The sequence below is a fragment of the Cyphomyrmex costatus genome, unplaced genomic scaffold (genome assembly GCF_001594065.2).
Source record: "Cyphomyrmex costatus isolate MS0001 unplaced genomic scaffold, Ccosl1.0 scaffold2324, whole genome shotgun sequence".
Lineage (NCBI taxonomy): Eukaryota > Metazoa > Arthropoda > Insecta > Hymenoptera > Formicidae > Cyphomyrmex > Cyphomyrmex costatus.
Window position 1 is genome coordinate 1 of NW_017276396.1, and position 25,299 is coordinate 25,299.

At 29.9% G+C, this 25,299-nt stretch overlaps 2 protein-coding genes across 3 annotated transcripts; both read left to right on the forward strand.

Moving 5' to 3' along the window:
* Positions 1–16,552: 16,552 nt before the first annotated feature.
* LOC108774098 (uncharacterized) lies at positions 16,553–21,748 on the forward strand. The gene is made up of 3 exons (XM_018540111.1): positions 16,553–17,355; positions 21,119–21,372; positions 21,516–21,748. The coding sequence occupies exons 1-3, from the start codon at positions 16,553–16,555 to the stop codon at positions 21,746–21,748; spliced, it is 1,290 nt and encodes a 429-aa protein (XP_018395613.1).
* Positions 21,749–22,557: 809 nt separating this feature from the next.
* Positions 22,558–24,598, forward strand: LOC108774100 (uncharacterized). 2 transcript variants are annotated; one of them, XM_018540112.1, is made up of 3 exons: positions 22,558–22,683; positions 23,799–24,110; positions 24,242–24,598. In XM_018540112.1, the coding sequence occupies exons 1-3, from the start codon at positions 22,662–22,664 to the stop codon at positions 24,295–24,297; spliced, it is 390 nt and encodes a 129-aa protein (XP_018395614.1). In that variant the 5' UTR covers positions 22,558–22,661; the 3' UTR covers positions 24,298–24,598. The 2 variants fall into 2 exon arrangements, with proteins under 2 accessions (XP_018395614.1, XP_018395615.1); XM_018540113.1 differs by having other exon boundaries at positions 22,613–22,709.
* Positions 24,599–25,299: the final 701 nt, after the last annotated feature.

Genomic DNA, 25,299 nt, shown 5'->3' on the forward strand with positions numbered 1-25,299 from the left:
GTCACATTAATGCATATCGTGAAGTTAAAACAGCGTGGATCTTCGTTAACACAAGGAAAGTACCGGACAGTAATTCCCCTGTTATCGTTACAACGATGGTTCAGTTCTCTTCTTCTCTCTTCCTCTCTTTTCCTGTCAATAGATCAAGTTGAATAAATAACCATGTGTTCACGCTCATGTTTTGTCGTTACAACGGTGCTCGATAAGTATGTAATCTCTGAACCGCGAGATATAAATAATATTTTAATACGATATTGCGATATATAGTATACCATATAATATACATATATGGAGTTATACTAGAGTTTGTAAAGAATAATCTATTAAGAAATATGTTTATCGATACGTTTCGTGTTAATTAATTGTCTGCCGAGTAATATATAAAATTGCATTACGTAAACAAAAAGTTTTCATTAGTAGCTGATAATAATTAATTGTTACTTTAATGAAAACCTTTAAATAAACATAACAATCGCGATAAAGACATCGAGAAATTAATTTAATTACTTCTAAATGTAATTATTATTACTTTTAACATTTTGGCCTTCAAAATTTAAAAATAGGTGTTTAATGTTTAATAAAGTTAAAGATTGATAATTACAGCTTATTTAAAATTTTTTACGTGAAACTCTTTTTATAATGACATTTATTGCAACGTCTGCCTGCTTTATTTACAGTGAGTAATTGTCATGCCTGTGACACGATAGTCTTTTGCGCAGAGTATCATTTTCATAACAAGAGAGTGATAATTAAAAATAACTGCAAAATAATATTTATAATCTATCTATCAGTTTTTCAAAAGGATTGAATAGGTAGGTGTAAGAGTGAATTATTTTTTGTTTCTCTTGTTAATGTTAATTCTTATCAATAGATTATTATACAATTCACGAAAGATGAATGTGATGTGAGGATACTATAAATAAATATCTGATTGATGATCCGCATGTAATATCATGATTCACTACCTGTACCTATATATCTTAGCACGTGCCAAAGCATTGAAACATCCTTTATGGCGGATGATGAAGCGTTAGAGAAAAAAGTATTTTGGGTCGTCGCAAATAGTGGACAACAATTCATGATTTTTTATTGCGGGAAGCAAAAATCCCAAAGTTATAATCAGGGCTGGGGAAGTATTTAAAATATTTTTATTTAAAACACAGTATTTGCAATACAATTGTATTTTATTTACATTTTGTATTTTGTATTTTAAATATTAAAATTAACAATTAATCAGTTTTATATTACTTGAATTACAAAATACAAAAAAACTTTCAATTTTAAATACAATAGATATGTAATATCTATGCTGTGCTTCGTTGAAATAAAAAATACAAAACATTTTCATGTCCTCTGCTAAATATGAAATATAATTATTTTACAAATACTGTGTTTTTAAATAAAAGTATTTCAAATTAATAGAAAAGTATTTCAAATATATACCCAGCCCTGATTATAATATCGTTATCGTGTAGTTTTGTCAATAACAGCTGTCATGATTTATCTCGCGGTAGCTCTCATAATCACTAAACAAAATATTTCGACAAGGAAAGAATGTCGGCTATAGTTCATTTTGATAATCATGTTAATATTGCATGATATCGCGATTGCTGTTATAGCAAGATTTCTTTCTAAAAAAATAGTGACAAATAATAATAATGCTGATATATGAATAAATACGATAAAATAAAATATCAAGTTTTGGTAATTGTTCACTTTAGGGGAGCCACCTTCAATGACCTTGACCTTGACATATGTTGTCAAGGTCATGACCCTGAGTAAGCTCCAACAAGTTTTAGCCGTCGCTTGTCCTTCGTTAAAAAGTTATTAACAATCATAGTTTTAAAATTAACATATGATATATAATACATGTATGATGACAGACCCATGGTGGAGACAGTGTGGGTGCGGGGGGGGGGGGGGGCGAGCACGTCGACAGAGGTCTACCCCAACAGTACTATCATAGCAACAGTACAATCGTAGAAGTCGTGTGCCCCTGTGCAGGGGGGGGGGAGGGAAGTTACTTCGCGTGGAAAGTTTAACGTTTCTGAACAAGAAAAGGTGTAGAATAGTACTTCATATCATACATGTATAGCATACATTAAAACTATGATTGTTAATAACTTTTTAACGAAGGGCGAGCGACGGCTGAAACTTGGAGGTTACTCAGGGTCATGACCTTGACAACATATGTCAAGGTCAAGGTCATTGGAGGTGGCTCCCCTAAAGTGAACAATTATCCAAGTTTTTTATACGATACACAAACACATATATAAAAAAGTTATCAAAAAATAATATCCTTTAGAAAATAAATAAAAGATACAATTTAGCTAAAATTTTTCTTTAAAATTTTAATTATTTAAAAAAAATTTTTATAAATAATTTAATATTAGAAAAAATAGTACTAAAGTGTAACAGAATTAAGTACATATTTTTTGTGATGCTAAAGAAACAAATGGATTTTTGAAACTTAATAAAACTTTCGTTATCAGTTTTATTTTCTTTAAAAAGTTTTCTAATTGTTCAATTATACAAAAAATTATACATTTCTATATATTGTACAAGGCTAAAAAATACAAATAAAATATTATTAATGTAATGTATATTGCTTCTAAATCTTGTTAGATAAAAGCTCGTCATCATAGTTCATTTTTATTTTAATACTATTTTAAGTAATGTTTTAAGATGCACAGTTTATTTTTATTTTATGACTATCTTAAGTAATAAATGTTTTAAGATGTTAACGGATATATGATTTACTTATGATGTTTTAAGGTTATACTTAAAATGGCTTTATTCGTAGATATAAGAACCAACAATAAATATTAGCTATAAAACACACGTTAACATTGTTTTCAAAAATACTATTTTTAAAAATTACTCCTAAGATAAAAAGAATCCATGAATTTCAATTACGACTTATTACCTATAATTTTTATTATTTAGAGCAATTCAATTTCTTTGCGGCTTTCAAACAAAATTAACAACTGCGTATCTTTAAATATAGTACGTATTTTTTTTTATTTTTACTAGGCAATATATATTTTAGACCCACAGCAATATGATTTTCTTTATCTGTTTCTTGGAACCAATAATTTTCCTTTATTGTATGCATAATAAGATTTTTTGCGGGATTGAGATCGAAATAATAAGCATCAATTACAAACGTAATAAATGAAACTATCGTTATTATCATGCACATTACATATAAATTTACATAAATCTATAATTAAACGAGTTAACTGCATATTAATACTCAGAATATGATATACTCTTTGTTTATAAACTTTTCCATGAATGCACATATAAATAGAATAATAATTTTATTATTCAACAGAAAAAAGCAGTTTTCATAAATTAATGTTGAGAAAATTAAGTCGACATTAAGCCGCAATGCTGACGTTCCCGATGCTCGTATGAAATCTTTTTCCTCGTTACATGAGTACTATGTGGTTTTAAACTGCAAGGTCGGATACGTTCGCAACTTCAAAACCTCGAGGTGAGCATGCAAGATTAGCAGCTGCTCATAATTAGCCTCTGCTTTCATAACGAGCTTAGTACGTCTCGCAATGGCCGCGAGTCTTATTCTTCGAGATTCTTTGTCCCTCTTGCGGTGCGGATCGTCAAGCAACCTGCGACGCTCCTCAATGTCCGACGATTTTGTCTTGATCTCCTGCGATTTCTTATCGTTCTTTTTCTTCCACTTAGCCATCTGTACCTTCGTTTCTTTCAGGCGCGCTTGCTCTAATACCAAAAATTCGCGACATTTCTGGAGAAATACATTTTAAATTTCTCGATGATACTTGTAAACTTGTTGAGTTTTATTATTAATAAGTAGATACTCACGTTTTGAAATATTTGCAAATTGACTTGCATCTTTTCGTAATCTCTTTCTAAATTTACGCTATAGGGAGAGTTGCTCAAAAATTCGAGCACGTTTCTCGTGATCTAAAATTACATAAACAGTATAATTCTATATGACATATTAAATTAATTAAATAATTATATTATGGTTGTTAATGGAAAAAACAATTTTGTTGACGTTCGTAAAAATTTAGCTACATACAGATCTAAATATAATTTTGTTGAATCATTTTACAATAATTATATATCCTATATAGCATGGAACTTGTAGCAGTTGCAATATGGCTGCAATATAATGTTATACAATATTGCTCCAACATGCAATATTACTGCAATGTTGCTGCAATTTTTGTGTTGTAGGGGTATGTAGAATACTTAAATATCGATGGTAATGCTGCAAAAAGTTTTAACATTTTAGCAATTAGTTTAATTATTTTTATAATCTGCATAAAATTATTTTGGATCTCTGTATCTAGGTAAATTTTTAAGTTACCTTAGCAAAACCATTCTTTCTACATAGACAAAAAATTATTATAATATAATATAATAATGTATAATAATAATAATAATAATAATACACTTTATAAAAAGAGAAACGCTTATTTCTTGCAAATCTTTGTATTTTATACCTTGAACTCTCGGATATCCTTCAAGTCTCGCTGCAGATCCTCCATTGTCATCTTTTCGCAAACGTGTTGCCATTCATGTTGCGACACGACTTTCTGCAAGTGCATAGATTTATGCATAGCCGCCAACTTGCGTTTTCCAGTTTCGACAATACAATCGTTGACCCGTAAAAGTTCCTCGCGCGTCACGAGAACGGCGTTTGCATAGTCAGATGGATAACCTCGCAGCGGTACCTCGATCTGGCCCATTTTTAAAATGAGTTGAACCTCTATTTCCTGCACGAGTTGCAGCAAGAATTTCTCCATGTCATCCAAGCTGACCTTCTTGCATGCTACGGCGTTATCAGTGGACTGCATCGTTTTCTGATAAAACGACAGCGTCTGCTCCGCCTCGGCCATCTCTACCGCGCAACATGTTACCTTCGACATTATCCAATCATTTTGGCAATGCTACATTTTCTCTTTTTTCTTGTATAGTCAACTTAAAAAGTCATTATACACGAAAGAGAAAATAAAAGTTAACTCACGAAAAAAACAGCTAGGGTTGCCACAACCTAAAGTTGTCCATCAATATATATTTTTTATAAGAACTATAGTACGGGGGAATTATATGATAATCATAAGATACTACAGCTTAATAGTTATGGCTGTTATTATAAAATATTTATAATAAATATTTATGTTTATTATAAAATATGTCCATCTTACAATTATCACAACCAAATGTATTGATAGGTAAAAATTATCATTATTTCTGGTTGTGGTAACCGTAACATTTTTTCTGTAATGTGTGCACTTCTATTTTATCTCTCGAAACTTTCGAAATATTTTTTAATATATCGCGAAATTAACATATTTCTATTTTTTATACTTTTGGGTAATAATCTTTAATTGCATATATTATTTTTACAGTTTAATAATATAATTATTATTATATATACATTTTAATCGAAAAGAAATAGGACTAGGCCAATAAAAATTTGAATATTTATTAAAAATCTCATTTCTATTTTCTTTAAAATAGTTTTATTCTATATTTATAGAGTAATCCGCCGTTTCCGCTATGCCAAGCGTTCTCTAAAAATCTTCATTCTTAAATCATGTTAAGCAGCTTTTGTGATTCAACCTTGTCTTTTAAAAACTAAAGTTTTTAGTCTTTTGAGACAAACGTTTTCACGCAACTCGAAATTATTTTAAAGGGGATAGAAGCCAGATTTATAAATTTAAAAGATATTAAAATATTCAAATTTTTGTAGTTCGGGTTCTTTTTAATCGACCGATATCATACATATATGCAGGACAGTGTCGTATATATTTTTAGATAAAACATCTCTCTTTTTTCCTTACCTTTAACTCCATTTCAATCTTCATCCTTCTCAATCTACACATCATTTGCCAATATTCAACATTAACTTGTGGAGGTAAATTTCGAGGCATTGAATCCAAAGCATCTATGCCTTTGAGGAAATCCAGACATTCGTCAGGTAGAATATCTGACTTCTCACTACTTACGATGCATCTCGCTACCTCTGTCAGATACGTGACAGACGTGGTAGTCAGTCGACCGGCCCTGGGTCGCTTCTTATAGTGCCTGAACAAGTGTTCTACTATCGGTTGTTTCACCTCTGCGAATTCACCGCGGAATTTGACTTCCTGACGCTTGTCCGCCTTGCAGAGGTTATCATATCGAGCTTTTAGCTCTGACACGACCATTTCTAGTGAGTTGGATTCCTCGGCGAGTCTGCGTGCCTCTTGCGTTGTCGGTGCTAACTCCTCGTTAGTGAAACAAGCGATTTTCTTTCTGCTATCAACCACAGTACGGTACCTTTGAATCGCACGTAACCTTGTCAGTCTTTCCTGAAGAATTGCGCTTTCAATTTGTATCTTCTTTAATTCGAGATCTTTTAACTTTTCGTTAAATGCAGCGATGTCTCTTTGCAAGATGTCTAAAATGTTTTACATATCTCAATGAGAACGTCACTAGGTGCTTTCCAATTGATGACACAAATCGACACAAGTGTCGTTCTATCTTTGTCAATCATTAAATATCAAGAAAGATAGAACGATACTTGTGTCGACTTGTGTCATCAATTGGAAAGCACCCAGTATATACAATATGTATGTATTATTGTATTGGGAAAAAAATCTTCTCTTACATACACATATATGGAAGAGAATCTTTATTTTATAATATCTTCGTTAAAAATAAACAAAATTTAAATTAAAAAAAGTTTTAAAGCTTAAAATATCTACTTTCAATAGGTTACTATTGTATATTTTTTGTGTTTCTGTGAGTTTGGTAATTTTTACATATGAAAAATTATAATACAAAAAAGATGAAAAATTTTCTTTTCACTTTTACGTGCCCCAAAAGATTGTGAAAATTTTCGACTAGATACCTGTCGTAAAAGCTTGAAGCTTTTCATACAAAATCGTTTTTTAAAAATATCTTTACGATTTTTTGTTCCTGCGTTATTCGCGGAGTTAAGCACGCGCACACTGCACACACACGCACACACTCTGTAATTGTTCATAACTCCGTTAAAAATTATCATACTGCAATTTAAAAAACAGATTTTTATAGCTGAAACTTTGCTTTATCGTATAATAGGTATAATTGCAACGAAACTTTCGCAGCAAATGGTAGGTTGGGGAAGGATTCTTTTACATAGGTATATTTTTTCCCCAACCTAATATATACAGTCTGTAAATAACTTTAAAAACAATTATTCTATTTTAATGAACACATTTATTTTTAAATATCTTAATTCACCTTTTGTTTCTATGATATCAGCCTGCAATATAACTTTATATTTTTCTCGTTCTTTTTGCAGAGCTTGCACTTTCAACTTATATGATGTGATAGTTGCGATATCCTCTTCGGTATATTTCGAAGGACTCTTAATTAGACAATCTGGTACAGGTATTTCCGTCTTCACTTCGTCTTCCCATCTTAAGAACATTTTTTTTTATTTTTGAATATTAAACATCAAGTTTTTCTTAAAAAAACATGCAAAAGTTTAAAAGAAAGACATGAATAGTCTGGATGACTCTTACTGTTATCTATTGAAAAAGTGTCATACACAAATAAATAAATATCGTTCTGATGCCCTAAGAGTTCGTCTGTCACCATTGTAACACTTGCGTTTCACAGAATCAGACAAATAAGTAAAGATGCTCCCTTTTTCATACATTTCATTACACAATTTTCATATTTACACAAAAATAGGAGAATTTCTTCAAACAATTTTTTCAAACAAATTATACCACCCATGTCGCTTAGACTGTAAGATTATGCTTTTATCTCTATGACATTGTAACATCTATAAGAATCGCTGAAGAAGGACCCGTGTGAGTTCCGAAACGTTTAATATTATTTTTATATTTTATATTTTTATGTTGTATTAACATTGTATAAACTAGAAATTTATTATATTATAAAAAAATCTTATATTACCGCTCGATTTAAACCATTCTTTATACTTTGCATTGCAAAAAACGAGCGAAATCTAATTATTTTTATTAATTGTGCAATTGTTTCTCAAATTTTGATCGACTTACTTAAGTTCTAATACACCATCCATCATTTTTTCAAGAGCTATTTCATAAAAATTGCTGGTCTTTTCATTTTCATGTTTATCCTCTCCATTTTCGTCAATTATTTTTAATTCTCCTTGTCGTGACTGTTTTTCAAATACTTCGTAATCTTTTATAGTAATTACATAATCTGGTATTTCGTCAACGTTCCAGGATGGAGCCTTGATTGATTCCAAAATGGAATCTATTCCAAACATTGTCTTCAATTCAGACGCGCAATATTGGAGCTTGTTGATGCGTTCCTTTGCACATTTTAATACGCATTCCTTTGCACGTTTCATTTCTTCGAAAAGCTCGTTAAAATGCATCTGTTTAATAAATTTGATTTATAGAAATTTTAAAATAATTATATATATTTATGGATAATTAAAAAAAGTAATTTTGATATTACATAATAAGAATTTATGATGTGAAGTAAAATAGTTAATTTAAATTTAAATTTTAATTATGTTATATATATTTTAGTATTGTATAATTAATTGTCAAATAGATTTATATGGCAACTGTTACTTTTAATTTACGCTCTCGATATTCAATGATAACATCTTTCTGTAGGATAGCCTCGAGACTGCTGTCACATGGAGTCAATAGCTGATGTGTTGAAGTTATGCTTTCATCCTTAATCCATTTATGAGTTGTGATACCAGCTATATATAATTTTTCATCATCATCCGCGAGTGTATGCCATCTCTTAGCTGTTTGATATATTTTGCTTTCGGCGTTAGTTGTTGAAGATTTTTTATCAAAAATTACTGTAGATTTTTGTTTTGAGTCGTTACCTTTAACTACTGATCCGTCATACACGTCGTCCCTAGAAAGATTGTTATTTATTTATAATATTTTAATAATATCTTAAACTTACTATATATTTACGATTTATAATATCATAAATTTATCATATGTGTATGTATAATAATTGCTATTATATAAAATTCTTAAATATATATATTATGACATTAATCATATATTATAGTAAGAAAATGGAGAAGATATTTCTTACAACTGCCATTAATTATTAGAATACGAAAAATTATTAATTAGATATAAAAAGATAACAGGTAAAAATAATACCTGTACAAAAATTCATCAGTGTCCGAAGAAAGTTTATTCCACACCTTAAAATCATTCATCTTTTGGGTCGATGCGACAAGAGAATAATTTTGAACGATTGTATCACCACCAATTGATCTGAGAGCACATGGTTTAACTTTAAGCGGTTCCCAGAACATTTCACGCAGATTCGATGCCACCTGATCTCGTTGAGCGCAGTCGTCTTCAAGGTTTCTGTACAATTTGTCTCGTTCAAGTCGAGCTTCTTTTATTTTCCGTTGTCGAGCCTCGCGATCCAAATCAAAAGCCGAGATCAACAGTTGGGCATCCAGTGGTTTGTTTTCATTTATATCGAGAAGCTCACGTATCTATTACACAACTCATTTTAATTCTAAATCAGAATTGAATCATAAAAAAAAAGACATTACTTGCGTTTTAATTTTCTCAAGATCGGTTAAGATAGAAGTCCGTAGAGGTAAAGCTTCATCGTATTCAGCTTTCAATTTAGCGGCGATTAAATTATCTAACCAGGTATTATTTCCTTGATCGTACTGTTCGTTTGGATCAGAAGTAAAATTTTCGATCGTTAAATACACACTCATAGTTTCGGTTTCTGTCAAATTTGTTTTCGTCTCTGGTAAACTGTCATATAATTAAATTAATTTATATTTATTTTTATAAATACGCACGCGATTTTGTAAATAGAGATTTCAATATAATGCGTAAGAAAAAAGTAAAAATAAAATACCGAATTCGATTGGCAACAAGATCGCCATTTCTACCAAGAGAAACAATCATTTCTCCAAATTGCGAAGAAATTGCACGTTTCACGCCTCCTTGAGTGCGATGGTGTGGCATAAAAATCGCAATCACTTTGCGAAGTTCCGTGTTATCTCTGACTATAATCAAGCCATCGTATCCATATGTTACAATTCGTGAATCGGTTACATATATTCCAATGTTTCTCAGCTGATGCATGGATAACAATGCATCTGTGAGTATGACATCTTGAAAATCAGTCTGTACAAAAGAGAAAATTGACGAATTAATTTTTTTTTCCAATAACTTGAGTAAAAAAATTCATTTTGAAAATTAAAATAAAGATTATACGTATATTTTAAAAACTTACTGCATACAGCATAAAAAAATGTATTTTATTCCTTTATAGAAATTTAATATTGGAAATTAAAGGAATTAATTACTTATTTTGAGAGTAATAAAAATACTATATTATTCAGTTATTTCTTAATGCTGAAATAAGTAATTAATCATTACCTTCTAGTATTGAGAGTTGGCCAATATTAAATTTCTGCACAAGATAATTTAAATAATTATCTTGATAATTATTTAAATTAAACAATATTTAATAATATTGATTTTTTCCTCTTGTAAATGATGTATTTTTATAAAAATATAATTTAATTCAATTGTACTTCTATTTACATGTATAACTGAACATTCACCTCTATTTCCATTTTATGTAAATGTTTATTCAAAGAAGGCACACCCAATATGTCTAGAGGTTTGCATCCATGATAAAGCGCCCTGAAAGGTCTTAATATATCTATCATGCAAACAGCATGTATACAGAACTCGATCGAGTTCTCGCAAGTGTATATAATTATTTTATTGCCACCGATCGAAGCCATAGAAGAAATAGTTGTTGTTAGGATCAAGATCTTAAAACGATCATAGCTTTCTTCGTATATTAAAAAATCAGCGATCTACAAAAGAAAATATCGAATTACCTTCAATTCCGTTTTTCTTCAAAAATATTATCTATATATAAATGAACGTATCTCTGTTTTTACATAATTTATCATAATAAACAAAGTTTTAAAAAATATTTTAATATAATTTTATTATATAATCTTACATATCCATCAATTTCTATAAATCCTAGAACATTTACACGCTCTTGTTTATATCGTTTACCAATAACAAACATCATGCCAGTTTGAGAATTACCAATACCCAAAAGTTCGCCATGATATGAAAATTTTATTTTATCTAGTAAGTTTCCATAGAGATGAAAGCAATTACAAATTTTGGGCAATGAAGCTTTCATGATATCGATTAGAATGCAATTGCCAGTAGCGCTGCACGACGCAAGCATTGGTAAAGTAGGATGTGAATCTACGTGAAGAACTGTAATAAAAAGAAGACTCTAATGTACTAATTAAATGTTACAAAAAATACAATAAAATTATTTTATTAGTATATGTATTATTGATTCTATGCATATATATTAATTACAAAATAATAATAAATAAATTATATGAACAGTAACCTAACTCATTTAAAAAATATGTCTAATATGTTTTAAATAAAAATTAAATGTTTGCTTGGGTTTTTTTAAAATTAATCTTACCTTCACCGTGATGCTGCAGAGATAATTTTGCTGTCAGTTTACCGGTCAATAACTCGAAAATGCAAAGACGATCTAACCGATCTACCGCCGCGACGTGATCTGTATGCTGATATATAGAAAACAATGCTTTATATTCAATTTCGTCCGCATAAATAACTTCTATATGAGGAATGTTGTCATGCAGCGTACAAATTTCAAAAATTTCTCCATTTTTAGAATGAAGCAAAATCCTATCTTTAAAATAATGTTGTTTTCCTACTTGTACAGAATAGAAAGTCGAAATCGACCAAATAAATTTCCATGCCACATTCCAATCCGCAGACGTCTTCTTGTAAAACTAAAATATTGTTAATTGTAATATATTAGAAAATAAAAATTAGAGATTATTATAATTTATAATATTATATAATGAAAAAACAAACTTAACTTTGTGCAAAGATAAAAACAATGTATTTTTAGCCCATATTAAATTTTATAAAGAGATATATTGAAAACTTAATAATACGCACCGTAATTTCACTATTGGGATTCACAATTATTACGCCGCTTTTATGAGTGATAACAATTGACTTATTTTTTGGATGTTCGTATATTTTCGATTTTACCACCGAGTACAACTTATTAGCTTCTATCGCCACCAGCCATACATTTCCAAATTCATCTGAGATAAACAGGTTTCCTTCCAGCGTCCAGGATGAAGACACAATTCTGTGTTCAGGAACTAGTGTGTTTACTTGATGTATACTTACAATTTTGGAGCACGTACGCACCTGATAGACCGAGAGAGTATTATCATCGATTCCAAGTTGCGATATTAAATGTGGAGGATTCGGTGAACAGCTGTGACAAAGTTAATTTATAATTTTTTTAGTTTTGAAAATGTTAAAAAATTCATAATACCTGCTAGCTTTCAATACGTTTCAAATTATATATTGTAGAAGGTTACAGAATACTTACGAAATTTCTTGATTAAGATTGTCTATCTTTGTGTTAAGCATGGCGACGTGTTTACCGGTTCTCCAGAGCCATACGATCAATTGAAAATCGGGAAAGGTCGTCAGGCTTATGAGATACTCTGTACCAGCGAAAGAACAAGATAAATAACCATTAACTTTGTCGGGCAGTATGCACCTGGAGATTCTTTGTAGCGTCGGATACATGAATATTGATATTTTGGGATTATATTTTCTCTCGACTACGGAAAACATGGAAACTGTCTAGTAAAAAATTAAAAAAATTGATTTTATTAAAAAATATTGTATTTAATAGGTATTTTTAAATATTTAATAATTTAAGTAAATAAATATTATAAATAATTGGACGTTTTCTATACCGGATGTCCAGCCAAACATGACGCACCATCGCCTCTCTCTTTGTTGTCGAATCGTTCAATTCGTCTCTCTCTTGTGTTCAAATCCAAAAAACTCACATAAATGCCGGAAGCCGTTGCAATGGTTTCCTTCCCAACAAAAACGAAGTCATGAGATTTTCCGAATTTCATCCACCTATATAACAATGTAAATTTATAAAAAAAATACTTCACTCATCAATTTCGGAGAAAGAAAACATACCTTAATAAATTTCGCTCGTTTTTTGCAATACAAATTAAATAAATAAATGGTCTATATCTCGAGCTAAAAGGGTTTAATATTATTCTTAAATTTTACAACAAATTGAGAACATAACGTGAAAAACTAGCTATAAAGTGTCGTATATTTGACTGATTGTAACATCTACGTTCAACTCGATCGGACGAACTTGTAGTGATGGTCCTGTCTCACATGCCTTTACAATATACTCGCATATTGAGAACAAGAAAATCAATCCAAACTATGATTGTTATATCAGCATGTCTGTAACGCATTATCACACACATAAGAATATTATCAATCCAACGACGCAACATCTGTAAGAATCGCTAAATAAGGATCTGTGAGTTTCAAAACGTATGACACTTTATAGTTAGTTGTTCACGTTATGGTCTCAATATTCTAAAATTTAAGAATAATATTAAATCCTTTTAGCTCGATATACATACCGTTTATTTATTTAAAACATACCTTGTTTCGATTGTTGAAAAATTCATTTTGCTATATTTCCTAATTTGTTGGAATATTTAGGAAATTTTTTTTATTTCGCACTATTCCTATAAAATCCTCAATTTATAAAACCATGACTAAAAACATTTTTTTGGAATTTATTATAAAAAAAAAAATTGTTAAAACCTTATTACTACCTGCAACTTACGTACGCAAAGAAAATCTTGCATACGTATAAGCGTGTTTGGTTGCTGAGAGACCTAGATAGCATATTGATTGGGGGTGGCCATAGAGACTGCGTTTGATACAATCCTTTCAAACGTATTCGCAATAAGCCACAGATTTTATACTATATTTATGTAACTAAACTTTATCATTTATACTTTAAAAAATTAAATTGTATATATTCTGACAAAAATTGATACAAATAAATTTTTTTGTCAATAAAATTTATCTCTATTATAAGTTTTTATTTTAATTTATGCGAAACAAATTTTGCATTATTTAAAATTAAAATTAATTAATAAAAATAATTTGTAGAATAAAAAATGATATATATATAGTATTAAAAAAATGTTTATTGTTTTTATGTATTTTTGTACGTGTTTGATTGCTAAATATATGTACCTGATTGTTAAGACTTTCATCGGACACAACCTTTTGCATACCTCTCCGGAAGGTAATAGAATCACCGAAAGAATGCCACTAAAAGTGTGCTACTGGATCAAAGTATTGTGGGAGGTTCGAAAAATAGCAACACCGTTATAGACTGCATCATACAACACATAATAATGGCCCATATCTTCGATCCCTCCTATAGTCATTTTAAAGCTTTTAACAATTTATAATAAATGCCAGGAAAACATTTCAGTCATACTTTTATGAACCACTTTATGGAAGGGGGGAGGGGAAGGAGTGTTTATCAAAAGTAATTTTAACAATTTCATATTTTCTTCTTTTTCTACAAAATTATTCTAAAAAGAAATACACTTTTTATTTCTTATTTATTTTTAGTACTTCCTACTAATAATATTAGAACTTTATTTTAAATATATATAATTAGAGTTAGCTTAGTATTAGGAATAGTTTGTTAACATCTGATAACATAAGTAATTATTAACTATATTTATAATTTTTATACTGCAACATAAATTATTGGGGGAGGGGAAGGAGTGTTTATCAAAAGTAATTTTAACAATTTCATATTTTCTTCTTTTTCTACAAAATTATTCTAAAAAGAAATACACTTTTTATTTCTTATTTATTTTTAGTACTTCCTACTAATAATATTAGAACTTTATTTTAAATATATATAATTAGAGTTAGCTTAGTATTAGGAATAGTTTGTTAACATCTGATAACATAAGTAATTATTAACTATATTTATAATTTTTATACTGCAACATAAATTATTGAAATATATTTTCTTAGATGAAGAAATAATACAATACTTAAAACTATTTTGACATATATCACGGCAGACGGTAGCAATCGATGATTGTGCTGGAAGTATCGAAGGGGCACGGTGGAATAGTAACCCAATAACGTGAATTTCGTGCTCCTTCCGAAGGCATATATAGACGAAGCAAATACGATAACTTTTTATTCACGAGCATTGATCGACGTGAGTGCCAGTTAGCAAGAATGTTTTTCGTGAGGTCGTCATTCGTTAGAACAGTTTTATAAATTTTTGTGTTTTGTGATGCAGGAATGGATAATTCGCAAGTACGCAGATTTATGGAAAAGAGAGAAATCAGAATCCTGGAGTGCAACTAAGGAGCACTACAAGTCTGCATTATCTTCTATTGGAAGTGGAAAATTATTCTTAAGAAAATAACGTACGTATATTCATCATTTATAGATCTTTGTCCTGTTTATTATTCTTTTTAGTAGATATTGTAAACATATTGGTACAAAATGTGACATAAAAATTATAATTGATAAATAAACATAAAAAATAAATTTTTAATTGTATATAAAGCTGTATGATTAATCTTGTTCATAAACTATACTGAAATATGTTTTCTTATATAAAGAAATAATAAAATGATTTTGATATATTCGACATGGCGGATATAAAAGCACAATATAGACACAATAAAATACAATTATTTAAAAAAATGTTTTATTTATTTCTTATACATATATGTATAAATTAATCAAATTTGCGGCTACTTTTATCTAAAAATTAATTAATTTATCAATATTAGATATTATTTTATTAAGCTTTATTAAATTGTTTCTATTAATTAATAATTTAAATAATGTTAGGTATTATTGTATATTTATAAATTTGCTGTTATTTTGTAGTTTGACTGTAAGCTTATTTTATAAATGAAAATATTAAATTTAGAGAGCAATTTAGATAGCAGTACAAGTAATAATAGAAATGTCAAATTATATAATAAGTTTGTTGTAAAGTTATAAAGTACAGTTATTTTATTATTTTTATACATATATGCGTGAATTAAGGTCATTGTTGAAATGGTTACCCTAAAATGGGACGAAGACCGCTATACGTTTAGTATGCGCGACATTTGCTTGTACTTCGTATTCAAGAGGAATCTTCTAGAAGGCGCTCATCTAGAAGGCGTTTCATGTCGTGCTGCTTATTGTTTGTACTACTTGTCCACTTCTTATTTTTCTAATTAAAATCGATTCACACAGGGTTGCTTTCAGAATCTCTAAGTCTATTTACTGTCGTGTTATCTATTTAAAAAGAGTACTTATGAAAAGAATCAGTATTATATAAAACTTCTAAAATTTTTTAATATTTACTTTAATATTTTATTAAAGTCTTATACGTGAAAAAAAATGTATTGTTGTTAAAATTATTAAAACATATGGAATCATCATTGAGTTGTTGTCAAACGTATTATTTCTATTAGGAAAATGTTTATAGTAGTTATATAAAAATACTATAAATAAATTCGAAAATTTATAGAAATTAATTTTATGATATGATGTTTTTTATTGTAGATATTTTTCCAACTCTTATTATAAAAATGTCTTATGAAGCACAAAAGCAACGATTCAATTGGATTCTAATTTTTCTGCTTTCTCTCACCTTGGTCTCATCCCACGAAACTGTGTCCTCGAATTATCAGGATACACCAGGTGCATCGACTTTGAAGATAGAGGCCAAAGAATCCGAGGCATCGATAACTTTAGGGAAGGAACTAGTCCTCGGTCCTCCTTTATCAACCAAACCCTCAATTGTCATTGATTCCAATCATATTATTTCTACAAAAATTGTTCCTTTCGTATCTCCTACAATTATTAATCAAGTGTCTTCCGGAGAGCATGCCGTTTCCCAAAGAACCATCTCGAAAAATACGGGTCCTCGCAGTTCTTATGTTGACAATCACAAGTCTTGGGTCAGCAAAAGTCCGAAGACTGCTTGGAAAAGGGACAGCTACCTTCAAGCACTAATGCACTCACGTAACAGCGACGATTCGCGAGAAGGGATCATACAGACTGACTCAAAGACGAAGACAAATAGAAGAGAGTACGTGCAAGGGCCTATTTACAAACCGGAAACAGAGTACGGTTCGCCCGATTTGACATACGCGTCGAAAAGTCCGCGAATTACTTTTGGTGAACTCAACGCTCTTTCATCTAGTGATTCTTATCCTCAATCTTTTAAGTCATCGATGGACTACAGTAATCGCTATAGCGTACCGCAGAATTCTTATGGCCCGCCGCCGAATTCATATGGACCTTCAAATGATGGTCTTCCTTTTCATCCTCAAACTACTTCGTATGGACTACCCGGAAACTATCTACCACCCCAACAAGGTGAGACAAGAGATATTATTGGCCACCAAAATTAGATAATTTGATTCTCACTTAAGTTTATATTATAACACAGGCCCACAAAAAAAAAAAGTGGTGTGTTCTTTTGACCAACCCTACATATCCTTATGTATTTTTCGATGCTGAATCCGAATTTGAAGTCAAAATATGGGGTTCGTGGACTGTTTGAAGAGAAAAACGCAAAAAACCACGATTTTTGGGGTTTTTTTAAAGTTTTCTCGAGATTAAAAAAAAACAAAGGGTGGTACGGCAAATTTGACTCCATATTTGGATTCTACGGATCAAAATACATGGAAAACCATATGGTAAATATTTTTTTTTGAAAAATTTCAACCCCTGGTACAGCCTTGAAAAGTCTCAAAACTCTCTGAAAAGCTGTAATTCGGCACAAACGTAGTAAAATAAGATCGTAACTTTATTTATACAAATTATAAGTGCTAAAAACACTATTCCGGAGGTTTTTGAGATCGCTGAAGATGAAGTCAAGGCCAAATTTACAACTTGGTTCCCCTATAAAACTTATCGTTTTTTTTAATTGCTCAGAAATGACCAATTCTGAGACTATATAAAATAAGATATGATCTATTTAACTTCAGCTTTGAATTATATCTCAAGTTTACAACCCCCAAGCACACAACCCATAGCCCATAACCTCAAAGCCTACAAATCGCAAACCCACAACCTTAGACGTTTGGAATTGGTGAAACGATGTTGAAATGTGGCTTAGAGTTTTATGGGTTTGGTATTTTTAAGTGGATTTAGAATTTATAGAGTTATAGTTTGTCTGCTTGAGAGGGTTATAAAGAGTTTTTTTTTCAATCTTAGATATTAGGAATTTCTAAGTTTGGGATTTAAGCATTTTATAAATTTAGTTCCTTATTTTATATTAACTGAAGTTTTCAACACTAACTACATAGAAACAACCAGAAAGCAAAAACGGTATTTATGTTTCATAAAAAAAGGTATATATACATAGTAAGAGAAAAATGTTTATCTTCCTGCTAAAAGCATCGAACTTCCAAAAAAGATATTTTTAGAAGAAGTGCAAGATGACAGGTCTCGAGACAGCTTTACAACAGAATAAAATGCACTTCACGTAGATGAAAGTTCAACTAATGAGATTAATGAAAGAGAAAATGAAACAGACAAAAACACATCCAATCCCAAACTTAGAAATCCCTAATATCTAAGATTGAAAAAAAAAACTCTTTATAACCCTCTCAAGCAGACAAACTATAACTCTATAAATTCTAAATCCACTTAAAAATACCAAACTCATAAAACTCTAAGCCACATTTCAACATCGTTTAAAACTCACCAATTCCAAACGTCTAAGGTTGTGGGTTTGGGATTTGTAAGCTTTGGGGTTATGGGCTATGGGTTGTGTGCTTGGGGGTTGTAAACTTGAGATATAACTCAAAGCTGAAGTTAAATAGATCATATCTTATTTTATATAGTCTCAGAATTGGTCATTTCTGAGCAATTAAAAAAAACGATAAGTTTTATAGGGGAACCAAGTTGTAAATTTGGCCTTGACTTCATCTTCAGCGATCTCAAAAACCTCCGGAATAGTGTTTTTAGCACTTATAATTTGTATAAATAAAGTTACGATCTTATTTTACTACGTTTGTGCCGAATTACAGCTTTTCAGAGAGTTTTGAGACTTTTCAAGGCTGTACCAGGGGTTGAAATTTTTCAAAAAAAAATATTTACCATATGGTTTTCCATGTATTTTGATCCGTAGAATCCAAATATGGAGTCAAATTTGCCGTACCATCCTTTGTTTTTTTTTAATCTCGAGAAAACTTTAAAAAAACCCCAAAAATCGTGGTTTTTTGCGTTTTTCTCTTCAAACAGTCCACGAACCCCATATTTTGACTTCAAATTCGGATTCAGCATCGAAAAATACATAAGGATATGTAGGGTTGGTCAAAAGAACACACCACTTTTTTTTTTGTGGGCCTGTGTAATTATTATGATAATAAATTTAGTATTACATTAAAATTTGGTATAAAATTTACATTATAATAGAAAAATTTAATTACATTTGTCTATATGTATATGTATATAATAATATAATTATTATTATTTATTAATTTTTATGTCATTTAAATAAGAATTTATAAAATTTCTCGAAATTTGCAAATGTTTAATTTTATAATTACAATATTTGTAGGACCGTTAGTATTCAAACAATGGTTAAATAAAGGCCGAATGACGGTCAAGCAAGATTTAAGTTACTACAGTAATGTGTGAATTTTATTTATCACGTATGTAGTTTCCTTTAATCGCGCGCCGAAATATTTTCAGACTTTTTACGAACGCAACTCTAAACAACTACCGTAGTAATATCACTAGTTAAATTGACACGCAATCTAACAATATTTGATGCTTATAGCATCTTATTGGATCTTAATAATATGTTGAAAGACATATATTAAATTTTAATGATTTGTTATTAATTAATGTAAATTAAATTAATAACAAATCAAATTCTGTGAAAAATAAGATTGCGAAGAATATCACAAGTTGGGGTTTCGTCCCGGTTTCCACTACTAGACTCATCAGTAAGATAATTGTAATGGAAACTTACCTTAGACGCCTGGGGAGATATTAGAAAGAAGTTCTATATAAACGGATACTTGTGTATCTTAGCACTTGCGAGAAAAGCAAGCGTAACTATGTAGGTATATATAGACCTCTGTAGGCTGATCGACGTAGTGATATTCTTCACAATGCTTCCGGTTTTAAGTAGTTAATAACGTATTTTTCAGGCACGTTGATTCTAAAATTACAATATTTGTAGGACCGTTAGTATTCAAACAATGATTGCTTTTCTCGCAAGTGCTAAGATACACAAGTATCCGTTTATATAATAAGTTACACACATATATTTTTTAATTATCTTTAAGGGATATATAGTCACCCTAGCGGGCATAAAATGACAGCAGTAAGTTAAACAATTTTTTCAGTTTAAAAAATAATTTAATATAAAATCAAATTGAAGTTTACTAAAAAATTTTATCGATTTTTTGCATCCAAAATGGTGGCGCTACCGGTGATACAAACTATAGTACGTTTTTTGGAGGAGGGACAGGACATCTAGCATTCACAAATTTTGACCTAGAGCAACAAAATAGATTATTTTTAAATGTACATTAAAATATCTAGAGAAGTACGTAAGGGTTTGTAAAAATATTGATATTTTCAAGAATAACAAACATTTGAAATCACACTTGCATTTTTTACTAAAAAATAAAAAAAATTTTGTGAAAAACTCTTTATAAAATAAAAAGTTTTTTATTTGTCGAAAAAACCCTACGTACTTCTCTAGATATTTTAATGTACATTTAAAAATAATCTATTTTGTTGCTCTAGGTCAAAATTTGTGGATGCTATAGATGTCCTGCCGCTCCTCCAAAAAACGTACTAGTTTCTATCACCGATAACGCCACCATTTTGGATGCAAAAAATTTTTTAGTGAACTTTAATTTATGCATTAACCAGTGCCGTAATTTGATTTTATATTAAATTATTTTTTAAACTTATTGCTGTTTTTATGCCCGCTAAGGTAGCCATACCCATTAATTTATAAAATTGATTTTTTTCGCAAATTTATTTCTTTTATAATATTTTAGATTTTATTAGGATTTGGATTAATTTAAATTATATTTTCAGAGCTGTTTGATTACTTGACTTAGTATTTCACTCTTTGTTTCCGTAGGTCCATCAATACATACTTCCATTCCATCCCCGGCTTATGGTGCGCCCTACGCGCTTTCGGATGTAGCTCACATTTCCCTTCTGCCAAGTATTGATCTAGGATTGCCGTTTGCTCTCAAATTAAATGCATTTACTGTCGCTAAAATTATATTGAAGTTGGTGATCTTTAAAATGATCGTAAAATTTATTGCGGTAATCTGTTTGCTGCTTTTCATACCTAAACTTGAGATTATCAAGAAGAAAGTTTCCAATAAAGACGATGACGAAGAACGCAAGTTTTCAGCGCGTAAGTTCTCAGATTAAATCTTCTAATTTCCAACTTTAATTGTAATGAATTTAAAATGAAGTTCTTAAAACAAAAATATTATTAATTAAAACTATTATTTTCTTAACATATTTATTGTATTTCACTATTTCCACATTTTTTAGCTTATGCCAGTATGGAAACACTAAACAATCTCGAAGATATAGTAAAAAGCTCCATTGAGAAGTACGAGATGCAAAACAATGCTCGTTCAAATTCTACAAAGAAATGCACGATGTCTGCGTGTCGCATCACCGAGGCATTTACGTTTCATGAATCTTGGCCAGACTATTTAAATTTATTTAAGAGTTATGTAGAGGAAGAGAGGCAACTCATCACAGAACAAAGTGGACAATGAGAGGTTTAAGTACATTATCATCAAGTTTCATCAGCGTCATTTCTTCCTGCTTTTGTAATTTTATTTATTTATACGTATACTTATCTATACTTATAAAAATTATTTCGTCAATTTACAAAATGCTGTATTTATTCTTTTGATTGCAAAGATAAATTAGAAGATTTTTATAAAAAAGAATCCATTAAAATTTTCTATGAATATAGAGCGCTATGTCAATCTACTTCGTAGTCGTCGTCAGTCGGAACGATATGATTAGAGAAGATTACAAGAATAATCTTTCCTTTTACAGCACTATGATATCATGATTATTCGGTGCCATTGTGTGCCAAGTAGCAAAGTACGCTGGAAAATAAAACTTCACTTTAACAAATTATTTATCTCTTATTCAGCTTGTATATGTATCTAATATAAAGATACATCTGTATAATATAAATGTGCAGTGTTTAATAATTTCATTGATATGAGAGAAAATTATTTTTATTTGGCAGCTAATAAATGTATAAGGTAAAAAGTAAATTATTCAATTGCATTAAATTAAAATTGCAAAGTGATGATCAGCAATTTTAATATTTGTAAAAATATATTATGTACTATATAATTAAATTATTAGAAATTAATTAGAGAGTACACTCTCTATATTTTATATAGGTATTACTTAATTGTAATCTGCGTTTCTTTAGCGAACATATCGGATATAGGAAAATGAGGTGCCATATATAAAGTAAGATTAATCAGGCATGATACGTCCTATACTCTCAACCTCTCTCAGGTGGGGATAGATTTAACCATTACATTCGGTTTATAAACGTAGTATGGTGACACGATATGTCAGTTCTCTCGTGATAGCCATTATTCGCTGTGTCTAGAAACTGCTGATTTTCATCGATTTTCAACCGGATTGTTGAGCAAAACAATGGAAGTAGCAGTTATAGTTGGTACGGATACTGCAATATGACTTTATGTAAGATTTTATAGTGCCAATATCGATCATTTTTGTAATCAACTAACAATAAATATATCTTTTGCTAAATAAATTCTAATATGTGAAACAATTTTAAATTGATATTTACTAATATTATTAATATTTAAAAGTTTCATCAATTTTTGATAGGTTGAATTAGTCATCTATTTGCACATGTTCAAAAAATACTATAGAAAGATTTTTTAACATATTATTAAAATATTACAATATTTAATATATTATATATAGTTTACGTTGTTGCTAGTTGATTGCATATTTGTTGAAGTTTTTTAAAATCTTTTTTATATAACTTTTTAACAGAAACAATAAAATAAGAAATTTTAAAGGTTAAATATATTAACTATAAAAATTTGAAAAAGTTAAATCGGTAATATTGCAATTTGTAATCACTTTTCTTGAAATTGCGTTAATTTAAAATCTAGTTTGATCTGACCTCAATCAACAATACATCGTAAAATTAAATAACTACATTTCACTTTTAATTAATTATTATGTAACAAAAGAGTCAAAATCGCCACTATAATTCACGCGAGAGAGCAATTGAGATTATCGAAGAAGTCTCTCAGCAAAAGGAAATGTCTTTAAATGGGCGTGGGCGTAAACGGCCTTGAGCGACGAAACGTCACAATCGCTGCAAGGAGCGGACTGATCTCGATTTAAAATAAACCTTGATTTTAATAAAGCCGCAATCATTCAATAGAGACGCATATTAAGGCCGCGCAGCATCTCAATAGAGAGGTTAAGCTATTATCAACAGATTTACGTAATATCATCTCGTCTACACTTTGCTAATAGAAAGGCTTTCGAAAATTGCATTAATTATTTAAAATTACGTTTAGTTCTATTACAGTGATAATCTTTTATAATTATCAGAAGATATTATCAACATCTTCTCTCTATTATAAGATAATTCATAATGTCAGGTTAAATAATTAAATAAAACTATTCTGTCATTTATGGAAACGTTTAATTAGACATGGAAAATATTGGATGAAAATTGAATTATCTTTAATTTTATATCCTTTTCTCTCTCTCTCTCTCTCTCTCTCTTTTCTTGATCTTTCCTAGCCTTCGCATTCCTCAGCATGTTTACATTATGCGAGGAAACGTACGCTTTTCCCGATGAGACAAAAATCGACACCACTATGAAGGATGTAAAGGAACTTAAAGATATCAAAGACGCGGCGACCGCGTCGAAAGACATAAAGGACGCTATCAAGGCGGCCAAGGAAGCCAAGAAGAATAAGAAGGATTGCACGCGAGATTGCGGAATTGATTATGATCCTATTTGCGCTCATGATCCTCTTGACTCCAGCTTTAAACCGAGATCTTTTGGCACGCAGTGCGCTCTGGATATTCACAATTGCGAAATGGGCACAAGTAAGCATGTGGAAGATAATCGCACATTAATCATTTAGAATTTTGATAATAATTATATTGATTTGAGGAATATTTGATATTTGTATATTAATTAAATTAATTACGTTAATCATGTTATATTTCAATCTTAGAATTGACTGTGAAGAGCAAAGGGGAGTGTCCTGGATCCGGTGGAGTAAGATTATAAATAATTACCCGATTTTGGAAAATCATCAAGAAACGCGGGGTAGAATACTAATCGTCGAATGAACTGTTAGATTATTATCGTGAATTTATTTAGTTTGAATATATAAATCTTTACATATCGTAACATAATGCGTATAACTTTTCCTCTAACGATAACAGAATAGAGGTGGTGACACCTAAGAGAAAGCTGGATATAATCACACGACAAGATTAGCGACAAAATTGATAACTAAACTAAACGCTATGTATGAATATACAATATGAAGTGTATCTATCTAATAAATATTAACGATGAGCAACAATTGATTTTGTCTCTCATAATCACTTCCTTTTCTGCGACGTAGTACATAGTTTCTAATTATGTAAGTTGTGTGTGCAGGTACTGAATAGAATGTATTCTCGATATGCAAACCGACTTTCTAATTACGTTTACGATGTGTCATAATTTGAATAATACAAATATGTAGTTAAGAAAATATATCCTAATTTGATTCCAAAACATTTAAATAAATGATTTGTTTCACTTTTTGTTTTTACAATATTATGCAATCGCGAAAGTATAAAATATTACATATAAATATTTTAAGGAACACCAGAGTCATAAAAAGATTTTTTATTTAAAAAATTAAAGATTAAATGGAATTTTCACTCATTATTATATGCATTATTTTGCTAAAAAATATTGTTATATCTAATTTCTATTTTATTTATTATTAAATAATAATATGTTATAATGTACATATGTGCATTGTTGTATTGCGTAATATGCTTCAGTCGTTTTCTCGTAACTACAGTATAACGAATGATGTCGACACATTCCAGACAAAATATTGTTACCGATTGATAAATAAATGTCAAAGCTTTATAGTTTTATATCATCTAGATGGCAAATAGAAATTACATTAATAAACTGGAAAAAATTGAATTGTTCTTTTTATTGTACTTGTTATTGTTATTCAACACCATTTTCATTTAATATTTGTTTCATAAAATCGTGAAATAA

Bases quoted from the DNA above. Each gene is read 5' to 3' on its own strand.
- LOC108774098 (XM_018540111.1), top strand. From the start codon at position 16,553: ATGTCTTATGAAGCACAAAAGCAACGATTCAATTGGATTCTAATTTTT. The intron at 17,356-21,118 runs AGATATTATTGG...CATTCCATCCCC, and splicing joins CCCCAACAAGGTGAGACAAG to GGCTTATGGTGCGCCCTACG. The intron at 21,373-21,515 runs GTAAGTTCTCAG...CACATTTTTTAG, and splicing joins AGAACGCAAGTTTTCAGCGC to CTTATGCCAGTATGGAAACA.
- LOC108774100 (XM_018540112.1), top strand. From the start codon at position 22,662: ATGGAAGTAGCAGTTATAGTTG. The intron at 22,684-23,798 runs GTACGGATACTG...GATCTTTCCTAG, and splicing joins GGAAGTAGCAGTTATAGTTG to CCTTCGCATTCCTCAGCATG. The intron at 24,111-24,241 runs GTAAGCATGTGG...TTTCAATCTTAG, and splicing joins CAATTGCGAAATGGGCACAA to AATTGACTGTGAAGAGCAAA.